The sequence below is a fragment of the Cebus imitator genome, unplaced genomic scaffold (genome assembly GCF_001604975.1).
Source record: "Cebus imitator isolate Cc_AM_T3 unplaced genomic scaffold, Cebus_imitator-1.0 Scaffold328, whole genome shotgun sequence".
Lineage (NCBI taxonomy): Eukaryota > Metazoa > Chordata > Mammalia > Primates > Cebidae > Cebus > Cebus imitator.
In genome coordinates this window covers 601,703-616,319 of record NW_016107643.1, presented here as the reverse complement: position 1 = coordinate 616,319, position 14,617 = coordinate 601,703, and the positions used below count along the sequence as shown (strand labels likewise).

Below are 14,617 nucleotides of genomic sequence, written 5' to 3'. Positions count from 1 at the left end.
TTTTTTTGACACGGAGTGACGCTCTGTTGCCCAGGCTGGAGTGCAGTGGTGCCATCTCAGCTCACAGCAACTTTGCCTCCCAGGGATTCTCCTGCCTCGGCTTCCTGAGTAGCTGGGACTATAGGAGTGTGCCACCAGGCCTGGCTCATTTTGTGTACTTAGTAGAGACAGGGTTTCACCTTGTTGGCCAGCTTGGTCTCAAACTCCTGACCTCAAGTGATCCACCTAGGAGGTTGATCACTCAGCCTCCTAAAGTGATGAGATTACAGGCGTGAGCCAGCACACCTGGCCTGTATATCATATATTTTCTTTTGAGAAATGTCTATTCAGATCTTTTGCCTATTTTTAAATTGGATTATTAAATGTTTTTTCCTTATAGAGTCATTTGAGCTCCTTATATGTTCTAGATTTTGGATTTTCAAATTAGGGATGCTCAACCTGTTAAGTATTACACAAATATTCTGAAATCTGAAAAAGAATTCAGAATCCAAAACATTTCTGGTTTCAAGCATTTAGGATAAGGGATACTCAACGTGTACTAACCTGTGACCTCTGACTTCAGAGACTTTGCAATCCTGGGAGACAGAATATCATCAGGTGCTAAGATGCAGTGGTATGCAGGCTGGCCAGAAGACAATTTGGCACAGTGCTCCTGAGGTAGACTTCATGGCAAGAAGGGGATTAGGTATTCACACAAGAGTGTGTAGGTTATTTAGAGGTGGAGGATGGAAAGATAATGGAAACAAAAGCCAGAAACAAGAGCAGAACCTGCTAGAGGTATAAAATTCAACCTACAGTAGTTGGACAAAAGACTGAAGGATCTAGCATTTAAGAAATCTTGAATGAAAGGTTGAGTGGTTTGGGTCTGATAAGACTCTTGCTTCTCCATCAAGCAGTGTTTGGAGATTAATTTGGAGGTGACGTGCAAGACAGATTGCCCACAGGGCTCCCACTGAGCAATGTCCTGCAGGGGCAGCAGGTCTGAGTGGGACCTGTGGGTTTTCCAGGTGTGCTCCAGGTTCCACCTTAAAAGCAGGTGGCATCTGGAGCCTTTTCTTTTTCTCTTTATTAAGACTGTTTGCCCATTGGGAAGAACCATATACTATATCATCTGACCTTTTTCATTTAGCCCAGCCTGTGGCTAACTATGTCATTTTGGTGTACATTAACACAGAGTTTTTACTCTGGCAACACTAATGGGGACTATAGAAGTGGAATGTGCTATTTAAATTCCAGTGCCAGGCCAGGCACGATGGCTCATCTGTGTAATTCCAGCACTTTGGGAGGCTGAGGTGGGTGGATCACTTGAGGTCGGGAGTTCGAGACCAGCCTGGCCAACATGGTGAAACCCTGTCTCTACTAAAAATACAAAAATTAGCCAGACATGGTGGCAGGCACCTGTAATCCCAGCTACTCGGGAGGCTGAGGCAGAAGAATCACTTAAACCCAGGAGTCAGAGGCTGCAGTGAAGCGAGATCGTGCCATTGCACTCCAGCCTGGGTAACAAGAGCGAAACTCTGTCTCAATAAATAAATAAATAAATAAATAAAAATAAATTCAGTGCCTTGGCAGAGCTTCGGGAAAGGAAATTGCATGAAACCACCATAAGATGGTGGCACTTTATACCCATTTCGTGAGTGAGAAAATTCTCATATAAAATTTAAAAGGCTTTCTAGCAATTCCTAGGCTCTTTCTCAAAAGTGGAAAGAAATCCTACAGCATTCTTTGGCAGTGAGTTACATGTATATGTAACATTTCTTTATAAAGACACAGAAGAATGAAAGGCACCCTGGAAAGGTGATTTAGCCCAGCATTCCTGTCTTTTTTGGCAACAATGACCTGGCAGCTTCTGAAGCCTGGCTGTTGATTAGCATTATAGGACACAAATTGTGTTCAGTCAATGCTGTTTGTGTTTATCTTCTGAACCCGAGGATGTTAGATCTTACCCATGCCTGTGATGATACCTGTTATTTATTGAGTACTTAGCCTAATGCTTGGCATGTTATCATCTGTGTATGTGCGTGACAGAGTCTCACTCTTGTTGCCCAGGCTGGAGTGCAATGGCATGATCTCGGCTCACCGTAACCTCTGCCTCCCAGGTTCAAGTGATTCTCCTGCCTCAGCCTCCTGAGTAGCTGGGATTATAGGCATGCACCACCACGCCCAGCTAATTTTGTATTTTTAGTAGATACAGGGTTTTTCCATGTTGGTCAGGCTGGTCTTGAACTCAGGTGATCCGCCCTCCTTGGCCTCCCAAAGTGCTGGGATTACAGTTGTGAGCCACTGCGCCCGGCTGGCACGTTACGGTTTGTTGAATCTTCACAAACACATTTGGAGGTTGGGTTTATATGTCCCATTTTCCGGACATGCACGGTTCAGTGATAGAGTTATCTACATACCTCAGCTACCCCAACTATAACCTTGGGCCTTTCTTCATGTTTTTCAAACTAATACTGCATCGAAGGATAAAGTATCTGGCACAACACTGCAGACAGCTGTCTTTAATAGCAATCCTCACACCGAAAACAAGCCCACTTAGCAGATTTTATCGTACTCACACACCTGGTGATTTTGCCATTGAAGATTATACTTTAGTTTTTAATTCCCTGGGAATCAAAATAGATAAAGTCCCTATCTTAGTTTTGTTTGTTTGTTTCTGAGACAAGGTCCCTCACTCTGTCACCCAGGCTGTAGTGCAGTGGCATGGTCTTGGCTCACTGCAACCTCTGCCTCCCAGGCTCAAGCAACCCTACCCATCTCAGCCTTCCAAATAGCTGAGACTACAGGTATGCACCGGCTAAGTTTTGTATTTTTTGTAGAAATGGGGTAGCACCATGTTGCCCAGGCTGGTCTCTAACTCCTGGGCTCAGGTGATCCACCTGCCTCAGCCTCCAAAATGCTGGGATTAGAGGCATGAACCACCATGCCTGCCCCTTATCCTTAAGTTTTAAAGGCATCTCTTGGAAACAGCATATGGGATTTTAAAATCTCCATCCGATAATCTTTGCCTTCTATCTAGAAAGTTTAGGCCATTTGCATTTATTTTGATTCCTGATATAATTTGAGTTATTTCTTTTGTCTTATGTGCTTTATATTTGTTGTGTTATTTTTGTTTATTTGCCCTTTTCTTCCTGTTTTGGAGGCACTATCAACCAAATGCCACTTTCAACTAAAATTTCCACTGAAGATTAAAAAACAAGTAAAAAAGAAGAAAAAAATAGGTGTAGTTATGAAAGTCTTGAAAAAAATTAAAATTTTCATTTGAGTTTTTTGGAACATACAGTTACAGTTGACCCTTGAACAACATGGGTTTGAATTTCACAGATCTGCTTGTATGTGATTTGCTTCCCTCTCTTCCACCCCTAAGACAGGAAGACCAACCGCTTTTCTTCCTTCTCCTTCTCAGCCTGCTCAGCGAGAAGATGACAAGGATGACGACTTTTATGATGATCCACTTTCACTTAATGAATATGAAATATATTTTCTCTTCTTTGTGATCTTAGTAACATTTTTTTCTAGCTAGCTTATTCTATTGCAAGAATACAGTATTAATACATGTAACATATAAAATATGTGTTAACTGATTCAACAACAGGCTGTTAGTTAACTTCTGGGGAAGTCAAAAGCTATACATAGGTTTTTTACTGCACGGGGGTCAGCACTCCTAGCCCCAGTGTTGTTCGAGGGTCAACTGTAGCATATGAATTTTGAGCCTCTGTGTGACAGCTGCCTTGTAAATAGAATTTCTCAATGGAGATTTTTTCTCCTCTACTTTCTGCCAATGTCAAGTAGATACATGTCTCTCTCTGCATGGCAGGTTTATTATTGTCCATCATTGAGCATGAGGAACTTGGTGCTCCAGCTGTGGGTGGGTCCTTACCTACCTACCTCGGAGCACATCTGAAGTGACTTTACTGAGCTGAGGGCTACCAGCATAGTGAGTGCCGTTGGTAACCTGCCCCGATCACCTTACTGGCTGGTGCATCAGCCCCTCCCTCACTGATTTCTGTGAGTGTACAAATCAGCCGGAGTCCAAGCATCCCCTTTGCTCTTCTTCACCTAAAATGTCTTACTACTTATGTGATTCTGTGTACTATGGAGGTCTTAGGAAATAGAAATGGAAGTTGAGGTTATTAGAAGTGAAAGGATCAGCCTGCAAAAATAGCCTCCAACAGATAAAATCTAGTGTTTGCTCCATTTCTGTCCAGAAAGGAATGTGCAGCCAAACCAGGGAAATATCAGCAGGACACCAGTTATATTTCTCTGAATAGGTTAACTTTTTCTTTTTCTTTCTTTTTGTGTCAGATGGAGTCTCACTCTGTTGCCCAAGGTGGAGTGCAGTGGTGCAATCTTGGCTCACTGAAATCTCTGCCTCTTGGGTTCCAGTGATTCTCCTGTTTCAGCCTCCCGAGTAGCTGGGATTACAGACATGCACCACCACAACTGGCTAATTTTTCTATTTTTAGTAGAGATGGGTTTTACCATGTTGGCCAGGCTGGCCTCAAACTCCTTACCTCAAATGATCCACCCACCTCAGCCTCCAGAAGTGCTGGGATTATAGGCATGAGCCACCATGCCTGGCCAGAGTTTTCTTGATAGAGGGTCTTGTAATTATTTGAATTAGAAAATTTTCTGTGGCTGGATGTGGTGGCTCATGCCTATAATCCTAGCATTTTGGGAGGCTGAGGTGGGTGGATCACCTTATTTCAGAAGTTTGAGACCAGCCTGGCCAACATGGAGTAACCCCGTCTCTACTAGAAGTACAAAAACTAGCAGGGTGTGGTGGCAGGCACCTGTAATCCCAGCTACTCAGGATGCTGAGGCAGGAGAATTGCTTGAACGTGGGAGGTGGAGGTTGCCGTGAGCTGAGATTGTGCCACTGCACTCCAGCCTGAGTAGCAGAGACTCTGTCTCAAGAAAAAAGAAAAAGAAAAAGAAAATTTTCTGTTAAAATATGTCCACAAATTTTTTGATAACCTTCCCTTCAGGAAGGGAAGCCTAATTCCCTTCTCTTCCAGTGTGAGCTAGACTTAGTGACTCAGTTCTAATGAGTAAAAGTGGTGGAATTGATAGTGTGACTTCTGAGACTAGATCATAAAAGGCATTGTGGCTTCCTCCTTGCTCTCCTTCTCAGATCGCTTGCTCTGGGGGAAACCAGCAGCCATGTTGCCATGTTGTGAAGACACCCAAGCAGCTCTATGGAGAGCCTCACATGGAGAGTAACCCAGGTCCCCTTCAATAGCCAGCAAGGAACCAAAGCCTCCTGCCAGTAGCCATGTGTGAGCCATCTTGAGAGCAGATCTTTCAGCTCCAGTCAGACCTTCCAATAATTGTGGCTGAGAATTTGACTGAAATATCCAGAATCACATCTGCCTAGCTAAGCCACTCCCAAATTTATAACCCACAGAACAGAAACTACATACAACAATGAATAATTGTTTATTGTTTTAGGCTACTATGTTTTGGGAATAATTTGTTATGCAGCATTAGGTAACACATACATTCCATCACATAAAATTCCACTTCATCAGATCAGGATGGTTTGTTTGTGTTTGTGGTGGGTATTTAGGTGTATTAGTAACCAGAGGAGGCCTGACAGTAATCACTAGGGGGGACCAATGGCTCAGGCAGGCAGGGTGTTCCCGTCCTCAGGGCCTGACATTCTGACACAGAAGGCCAGGTGTTGGTGTGGTGGCCATCTTTAGGCCTTCTTGTCCTGAGTGCCAGGATCCCTGTATTGAGGTCTCAGGTAGGTTAGCTTGGGGGAAGGCATATGACACAGGCGGTTTTGGATTTGGGGATTGGACCTGGGTTCCATGGAAATCGGGCATTGCATCATGTCTCTTTAACCTTGCCAGAAGACAGATTGGTGTAAAATAACTTATCATGTTTCTCTTGGTCACATGTCCCCATTATTCCATTGCAGTTTGTATATGTATGAAGTTTTGGTGCTGGGTCGAGAAGGGAAAGGATTTGGGAGGGAAGTTAGAAATTATTTTAATTGTACAACTTATGAAATGGCTATAAAAATCTCCAACTCTACCAGGGTTTTGCCCGACTTTCTGGGTGTGGGAGATTCTCCTGAGAACCTCTGGAGACCTGGTTGGGTGGTGGCTGCAACAGCTGGTATGGTACACTCAGAGACATGGGGTGAGAGAGTCCCTTGATCCCGAGGCCACACTGTTCACCTGGGTCTGGGAGCACAGATTGGAGGAATGGAAGGAGCTGTCTGCAAGATAGCTGGGCTGTTGCAGAGTCCTGGACTGTGACTCCCACCCTGCCAAGGCTCTGCCCTTGCCATCAAGGCCTTCTTAATGGTCTGGCCCTGGCTTCTTCCCCCTAAGAAATATTCTGCATGGAACAATGATATTACACTAAGTGAACATAGAATCCCAAGAGACAATGCTCTGCATTGTACCTTTTGTAAAACTCTTCAAAGAAACCATCTTCAAGGTCCCTTGTACAATAATCTGGTTATTGAATTCCTTTTAAAATTTGGTGCATGAAAAATATTTTTCTGCCATGGGGAAGTTTTCCTTTGAGATAAGAGGCACTGGGCGGCTCACTTGCTCCTGTGACTCACTGCTAGGAGGCTGCAGTCCTGGTTTAGTGCTCCATGGTGTAAGCTTCCCTCGGGCTGGGTACTGGGGTATCGCCAATCTTCCCACCACTCCTCACTCACCATGACTGGTCTTTGGTCCATTTACCTTTATTTTCATTCACTTCTTGGACATTTTATTTGTTTGTTTGTTTATTTAATTGTAGAGACAAGGGTCTTGCTATCTTGCCCAGGCTTGTCTTAAACCCCTGGCCTCCCACTTCGGCCTCTTAAAGCGTTGGGATTACAGGTGTGAGCCACCGTGCTTGGCCAGATTTCTTGTTATTGTTGTTGTTGTTGTTGTTGTTGAGACAGGGTCTCACTCTGTTGCCCAGGCTGGAGTGTAGTGACATGATCTTAGCTAACTGCAACCTCTGCTTCCTGGGCTCAAGTGATCCTTTTGCCTCAGCCTCCTGAGTAGCTGGGACTACGGGGTGTGCGGCACCACACCTAGCTAATATTTTTGTATTTTTTTTAGAGATGGGGTTTCACCATGTTGCTCAGTCTGGTCTTGAACTCCTGGGCTCAAGCGATCCACCCATCTTGGCCTCCAAAAGTACTGGGACTACAGGTGTGAGCCACTGTGCCCGGCTCACTTTCTCTGGATTGAGAAACGTAGGCCCTTCTGCATCCCCCTCCGAGTAAAGGGAGCTGGCAGAAACCTGTGTCCTTAAAAAAGTCTACGAGGGTGGTCATGGCCCTTCCCCAACTCCCAAAGTCTGGAGTCAAGGTGGACCACTGTGAGTGTGGGGTTCAGAACTGTCTGAACCAAGATATTGTGGAGGGCAGTTGGTGCAGAGATGGCTCCAGCTTCCCTGGAGGACAGGTGAAGCCACTGTCTTCCTCCTTTTGTAGCTGACAAGGGCCTGACTGAATCAAAGTTCTCACATTCCAAGAGAGGAGAGAGAGCATGTATGTGAGAGGAAAGAAGGGAGAGAACCTTGGTTTGGTGTGTGTGAAACTGGGGAACTCGAGGATCAGCCCCAAGATCGGGGCTCACTGGAGTCCCAGCCATCAGTGGGGAGGTCTCTGAGCACTCTTCCCAGAGGCTGACCTCCACAGATGAGTCTGAGATAGGGGGTGGCCAGAATCTATTCTGACTCCAGGGGGCCGAGATATAGGAAGGTGTCCAGAGGCAGGCAACATGGTCCCCCTGGCAGAATTGGAAGTCCCAAGGCCCTGCGCCTTCTTGTCCATGGCCTGGCTTTGGCTGGCAGAGGGAGGACTGGTCTCTGGAAAACGAACCAAGACAAGAAAGAGGAAGTGGGAGATTTGATGCAGGCTGAGCTGATGCTCTCCAGAGCCGCCCTGTGGTATGTGTAGGTTTTAGTCCTGTTTGGTGATGTGAGAGGTGTCGGATTGCGCTCAGCTGTCTCGGGGTGACCTTGGCCTGGCTTTTGCATAAACACATCTGTTGGAGGAGTATGGTCTGCTGGCTGGAGAACTTGATTTTGAACCTGACCTTAGGCTAGACTCTGATCCTGGGTTTTCTAGGGTATAAAATTGGGACAGGAATAACAGCAGCCTCACAGGCTGACTGCCAGGGTCGAATGTGATGATGGAAGGGAAGGGGCCGTGGGAATTGTTTGCAATCAGATCTACTTTCCAGTCCTTCATTGTTTCCTTCCCCTCCCCTAACTCCAAGTTAGGGACAATGACTGCTCCTTACCAAACCCAGTCCCTCTTCTTCTGGGACACGGAAATGGCTTTGGTTCCCTTGTGGATAAGTGTGGCCTGGGCTGGAGTTTCAGGCTGTGATGGGACCACATTCATATGTGTCCCCTAGACTCTTCCCCTTGCATTAGCTTGTTGCAGGCTGAGCCCCAAGATGGTAGGAGCCAAGGTCTTCATATCAGCACTCATGGCTATCAGGTGAAAACACCCAACGTGGACTTTGTGTTGAGTGAGAAGTGAACTTTTATTTATTTTATTTTATTTTATTTCATTTTTGAGAAGGACTCTCTGTCGCCCAGACTGGAGTGCAGCGACGCAATCTCGGCTCACTGCAACCTTCGACTCCCTGATTCTTCTCCTGCCTCAACTTCCTGAGTAGCTGGGATTACAGGCATGCACCACCACACCCAGCTAATTTTTGGATTTTTAGTAGAGAAGGGTTTTCACCTTGTTGGCCAGGACGATCTCCTGACCTCATGATCCACCCACCTTGGCCCCCCAAAGTACTGGAATTATAGGTGTGAGCCACTGTGCCCAGCCAAGAAGTGAACTTTCATTGTGTCTGAGCCGCTAGCTATTTTGTGCCTCTTTGTTGCAGCAGCTAGTATCATTTTATTATAGCTAATACTCAAAAATAATAAAAATAAATGAAATTTCAGTTACTAAGAAATTGGAATGCTCGTATAAAAAAAAACGTTCAGGGCTGGGCACGGTGGCTCACGCCTGTAATCCTATCACTTTGGGAAGCTGAGGAGGGCAGATCACAAGGTCAGGAGTTCGAGACCAGCCTGGCCAATATGCTGATACCTTGTCTCTACTAAAAATTCAAAAATTAGCCGAGCTTGGTGGTGGGTGCCTGTAGTCTCAGCTACTGGGGAGGCTGAGGCAGGAGAATCGCTTGAGCCTGGGAGGCAGAGGTTGCAATGAGCTGAGACTGCACCACTGCATTCCAGCCTGGACGACAGAGCAAGACTCCATCTCAAAAAAATAAAGAAGTTCAGGCTGGGTGCAGTGGCTCATGCCTATAATCCCAGCACTTTGGGAGGCTGTTTGAGGCAGATCATTTGAGGTCAGGAATTCAAGAGCAGCCTGGCCAACATGGTGAAATCCCATCTCTACTAAAAATCCAAAAATTAGCCAGGCATGGTGGCAGGTGACTGTAATCCCAGCTATTTGGAAGGCTGAACAGAATTGCTTGAACCTGGGAGGCGGAGGTTGCAGTGAGCCGAGATCGCACCACTGCACTCCAGCCTGGACGACAGAGTGAGACTCCGTCTCAAAAACAAAAACTTCAAATTCTTAAACTGTCAGAGTCATTTCTTATGCATCTCATTCACTTCTCACATCCAAGTGTAAAGTGTCTGTATGCTGACACTGTTTAATTTTAAAGCAGAAATGATCTTTGGAAAATGGGATCACCTCAGAGACGGTCTCTTTCAACTTGACCTTTCCTCACTGCAGTGACAGTTTGAGGTGGCCTATGATCACTCCCCTTTGAAGCCCAGGACACTTTCACTTGTTCTTAGCCAAAAGGCAGAGGAGCAATAGCCCCAAGACACGTTTTTGGGAACTTTTTATGCGGACTTTTCTCGCTCTTTCATCCTAGATACTCCAGTGCTTCTCTTTTCAGAGAGTATAAACTATAGCACTCGTTGCTTAAGGATACAGATACATTCTGAGAAATGTGTCATTAGGTGATTTTGTTGTTGTGTGACCATCACTGAATGTACTTACCCAAACCTAGATGGCATGGCCTCCTAGACACCTAGGCTATTTGATTTAGCCTATTGCTCCTAAGCTATAAACCTGCACAAAACTTACTGTACCGAATACTGTAGGCAGTTGGAACATAATGGTAAACATTTGTGTATCTAAACATAGAAAAGGTACAGTATATGAAAGATGACAAACGGTAAACCTGTCTAGGGCACTGACCATGAATGGAGCTTGCAGGACTGGAAATTGCTCCGGGTGAGTCAGTGGGTGAGTGATGAGTGAATGTGAAAGCCTAGGACACTACTGTCACTACTGTAGACTTTATAAACATTGTGCACTTAGTCTACACTCAATTTATAACAACTTTTTCTAGGCCAGGTATGGTGGCTCACGCCTGTAATCCCAGCACTTTGGGAGGCCGAGATGGGTGGATCATGAGGTTAGGAGTTCAAGACCAGCCTGGCCAACATGGTGAAACCCCATCGCTACTAAAAATACAAAAAATTAGCCAGGTGTGGTGGCACATGCTTATAATCCCAGCTACTTGGGAGACTGAGGCAAAAGAATCTCTTGAACCCAGGAGGCGGAAGTTGCAGTGAGCTGAGACCATGCCACTGTACTCCAGCCTGGTGACAGAGTGAGAATATATATTCTTTCTTCAATAATAAATAAACCTTAGCTTATTGTAACTTTTTTACTTTATAACCCTTTTTTTTCCCCCGAGACGGAGTCTCACTCTGTCACCCAGGCTGGAGTGCAGTGGTGCTATCTTGGCTCCCTGAAACCTCTGCCTCCTCGGTTCAAGCGATCGTCCTGCCTCAGCCTCCCGAGTAGCTGAGACTACAGGTACGTGCCACCACACCCGGCTAAGTTTTTGTATTGTTAGAATATAACAACAGGTTTCACCGTGTTAACCAGGATGGTCTCCATCCCCTTCATGATTTGTCTGCCTCGGCCTCCCAAAGTGCTGGGATTATAGGCGTGAGCCACAGCACCCGGCCTACTTTATAAACTTCAAAATTTTAAAAAACATTTTGTCTCTTTTATAATAACAGTTGACTTAAAACACAAATACATTGACCACCTGTACAAGAATATTTTTTCCTTATATCCTTATTTGATAAGCTTTTTCTATTTTTAAATTATTTTGATACAGAGTCTCACTCTGTTGCCCAGGCTTGAGTGCAGTGGTGTAATCTCGGCTTACCACAACCTCTGCCTTCAGGGTTGAAGCAATTCTCCTGCCTTAGCCTCCTAAGTAGCTGGGATTACAGGCATGTGCCACCATGCCCAGCTAATTTTTATATTTTTAGTAGAGATGAGGTTTCGCTATGTTGGTCAGGCTGGTCTCAAACTCCTGACCTCATGATCCGCCCACCTAGGCCTCCAAAAGTTCTGGTATTATAGGCATGAGCCATTGCACCTGGCCAAATTAAGAATTTTTTTTTCTTTTTACTTTTTAAATGTTTCTTGTTAAATAACTAAGACACAACACACATGTTAGCCTAGGTCTACAAAAGGTTGGGACCCTCATTATCATGGTCTTCCACCTCCACATCTTGTCCCACTGGAAAGTCTTCAGTGGCAATAGCACACATGGAGCTGTCATCTCCTATGATAGCAGTGCCTTCTTCTGGAATACCTCCTGAAGGACCTGCCTGAGGCTGTTCTACAGTTAACTCTTTTTTATATAAGTAGAAGGAATCCACTCTAAAATAATAATAAAAAGTATAGTATAGTAAACATATAAGCCAGTAACATTATCACTGTCAAGTATTCTGTATCATACATAATTTTTATGTGCTAGACTTTTCTAAAACTGGCAGCTCAGTAGGCTTGTTTAGACCAGCTCACCACAGACATGAGTAACGTGTTTTGCTATGATGTTGACAGCTACGTCACTTGGCAATAGGAATTTTTCAGTTCCATTATGATCTTATGGGACCACCGTTTTATATGCAGTCCATGGTTGATCCAAATGGTATTAAGGGGTGCATGACAGCACCACTGCCAGCTGGTATTCATTGGCTCATTCTCTGTGCCAGGAATTCTGGTAGGCACTTTACATGCATGATTTCATCTCAGCTTCACCATCCCATGATGCAGCTGCTATGATTGACCCCAATATTCACCTGTCAAATTTCATAAGCTCATCATCGTTAAGATTCTGATTTCAATCCCAGAATAGTCTAATTTCACACTGTTTCATAGGCTCTTTACACCTTGCCATGTGGCCTTGTAAAACATAATCATCATGACAAAGCGCTTACCTTCCTTGGTGAGTTGGAGCTGGGTGGTATTTTTGGAGCTGCTTTTCAGTGTATCCCCTGAATCTCTGGCTGTGGCTTTGCCTTTGACAGACCTGTGGCTCTTCTCAACTTCACGGAGCTGCAGGAAATAATGAACTATTGGTCCTGGCCAAGGAAATGGGTGTCTGAGGCTCAGAGGTGCTGAGTGAATTTTTTTTTTTTTTTTTTTTTTTTTTTTTTTTTTTTTTTTTTTTTTTTTTTTTTTTTTTGAGATGGAGTCTCACTTTGTTTCCCAGGCTGGAGTATAATGGCATGATCTTGGCTCACTGCAACCTCTGCCTCCTGGGTTCAAGTGATTCTCCTGCCCACAGCCTCTCGAGTAGCTGGGATTACAGGTGCGCACCACCACGCCTGGCTAATTTTTGTATTTTTAGTAGAGACAGGGTTTCACCATGTTGGCCTGGCTGGTCTTGAACTCCTGACTTCAGGTAATCCACTGGCCTTGGCCTCCCAAAGTGCTGGGATTACAGATATGAGCCACTGCACCCAGCCTGTTTTCAGTTCTTGGTGACTACTTTAAACTGCCTGTTACTGGTCCTCACAACGGATTGAGAGGGCAGCCTGAGGCTCTCAGATTCACACAGCGATTGAAGAAACCTGTAACCAGAGGACAGCAACCCTTTCAATCCTGTATTTCAATGGTTTTCTATACCTGGGCAGGAGCCCGGGGAGATTAACAGAAGAAGGTGTGGATGGCAGGGACCAGCAGCAAGACAGATGAGATTCATTCCAGAAGAGGTACAGAGAAAGCAAGAACAGGGGTTAGGGAGGGTTAGGGTCTGACCTTTAGGGGGTGTGTGTGTTTGTGTGTGTGTGTGTGTGTTTGTGTGTGTGTGTGTAGAGAGCAGTCAGAAGTAGGGTGTCAGCTGAGATGCTGAGAGAGGCTTCCCATGTGTGAAGGGAATTCAGGAGCTCTTTTCGGCTAAGGAGCACAAGAAATATGCCATTTTGACAATAATATTTCCTTTAGTATTTAAATATTCACTTTAATTTTTAGGAATTATTGTGGGTATTGGCTTTTTCTGTATGAGCATTGGCTGAACTCACTGAATTTCTTCTGTTCTTTAGCAACCCCTTGAAATTTAAGTCATATTGTCACACATCGCCAAATAGCCTCAATAATATAAATGCCTGCTACTGAATCTCACAAGTCTACTTCCTATAATACAGATATTTGGGATTTGGTTTAGAAGAAAGTCATTTAGATAACACAGCTGGGAGCACAGAGCAAATTAGCAAAAACCAAAAACATGATCTCTTTTTACCCTCCAGGATGAAACTCCCAACAGACTCACCGCTTGGATTTTCTTCCTCAGCTGGGCATTAGCTTGGGAAAGGCTTTTGGAAACTGAGTTCAGGTAGTAAATGGCCAGGCTGCAAGAGAAAAACATGCCTCCTATGGTTCTGTGATCTTGGCAGATGACTGGAGCTGGGTGCCTTTCTTGGGGAATCAAGGCAGGATTCCTGGAATCAAGGCAGAATTCCTGGAATTCCAAGTCTGCCTCTGGGTGGGGGGTGGGTGTCCTACAGTCTTATGCTCTCTTCTCAGTGTGCTGGGATTACAGGTGTGAGCCACTGCGCCTGGGGCAAAAGTATATTTTATCACCAAATATAAATTGACTTTTCTTCCCCTGGGAGGTACTAATTAATCCTACAGAGAAAAAATATATCTAAGAATTAAATAAAATATAACATTTTCATTGTTTACAAATGAGAAAATGACCTGGAAGATTCAAGAACTTTGGTTGAATAAATATTATAAACAATACACTCATAGGGTGGCTGTGTTAGCCTGTTTTCATACTGCTGTAAAGAACTACCCAAGACTGGTTAATTTAAAAAGGAAGGAGATTTAATTGACTCACAGTTCATCATGGCTGGGCAGGCCTCAGGAAACTAACAATCATGGTGGAAGGTGAAAGGGGCAGCAAGGTATCTTCTTTACAAAGTGGCAGGAAGGAGAAGTGTTGAGTAAAGTGGGAAGAGCCCCTTATGAAACCATCAGATCTTGTGAGAACTTATTCACTATGACAAGGGCATCATGGGAAAAACTGCCTCCATGATCCAATTACCTCTATCTGGTCCCTTCCTTGAAATGTGGGGATTATGGGAATTACAAGTCAAGATGAAATTTGTGTGGGGACACAAAACCTAACTATATCGGTTTTTTTTTTGAGACAGAGTCTTTGCTCTGTCACCCAGGCTGGAGTGCAGTGGCAAGATCTTGACTCACTGCAACCTGTGCCCCCCGGGCTCAAGCGATTCTCCTGCCCCAGCCTCCCAAGTAGCTAGGACTACAGGATTGTGCCACCACGCCTGG

At 44.8% G+C, this 14,617-nt stretch overlaps 1 protein-coding gene across 1 annotated transcript in view; it reads right to left on the bottom strand.

Annotated features, from left to right (window-relative positions):
* Positions 1-7,144: 7,144 nt before the first annotated feature.
* TMC2 (transmembrane channel like 2) overlaps positions 7,145-14,617 on the bottom strand; it is a 112,044-nt gene continuing 104,571 nt past the window's right edge. The window contains exons 19-21 of the mRNA XM_037730046.1: positions 13,593-13,671; positions 12,259-12,376; positions 7,145-7,830 (exon numbers count right to left, since the gene is read on the bottom strand). Of these exons, the coding sequence (XP_037585974.1) occupies positions 7,613-7,830; positions 12,259-12,376; positions 13,593-13,671 (415 nt within the window). The 3' untranslated portion in view covers positions 7,145-7,612. The remainder of the gene's footprint in view (positions 7,831-12,258; positions 12,377-13,592; positions 13,672-14,617) is intronic.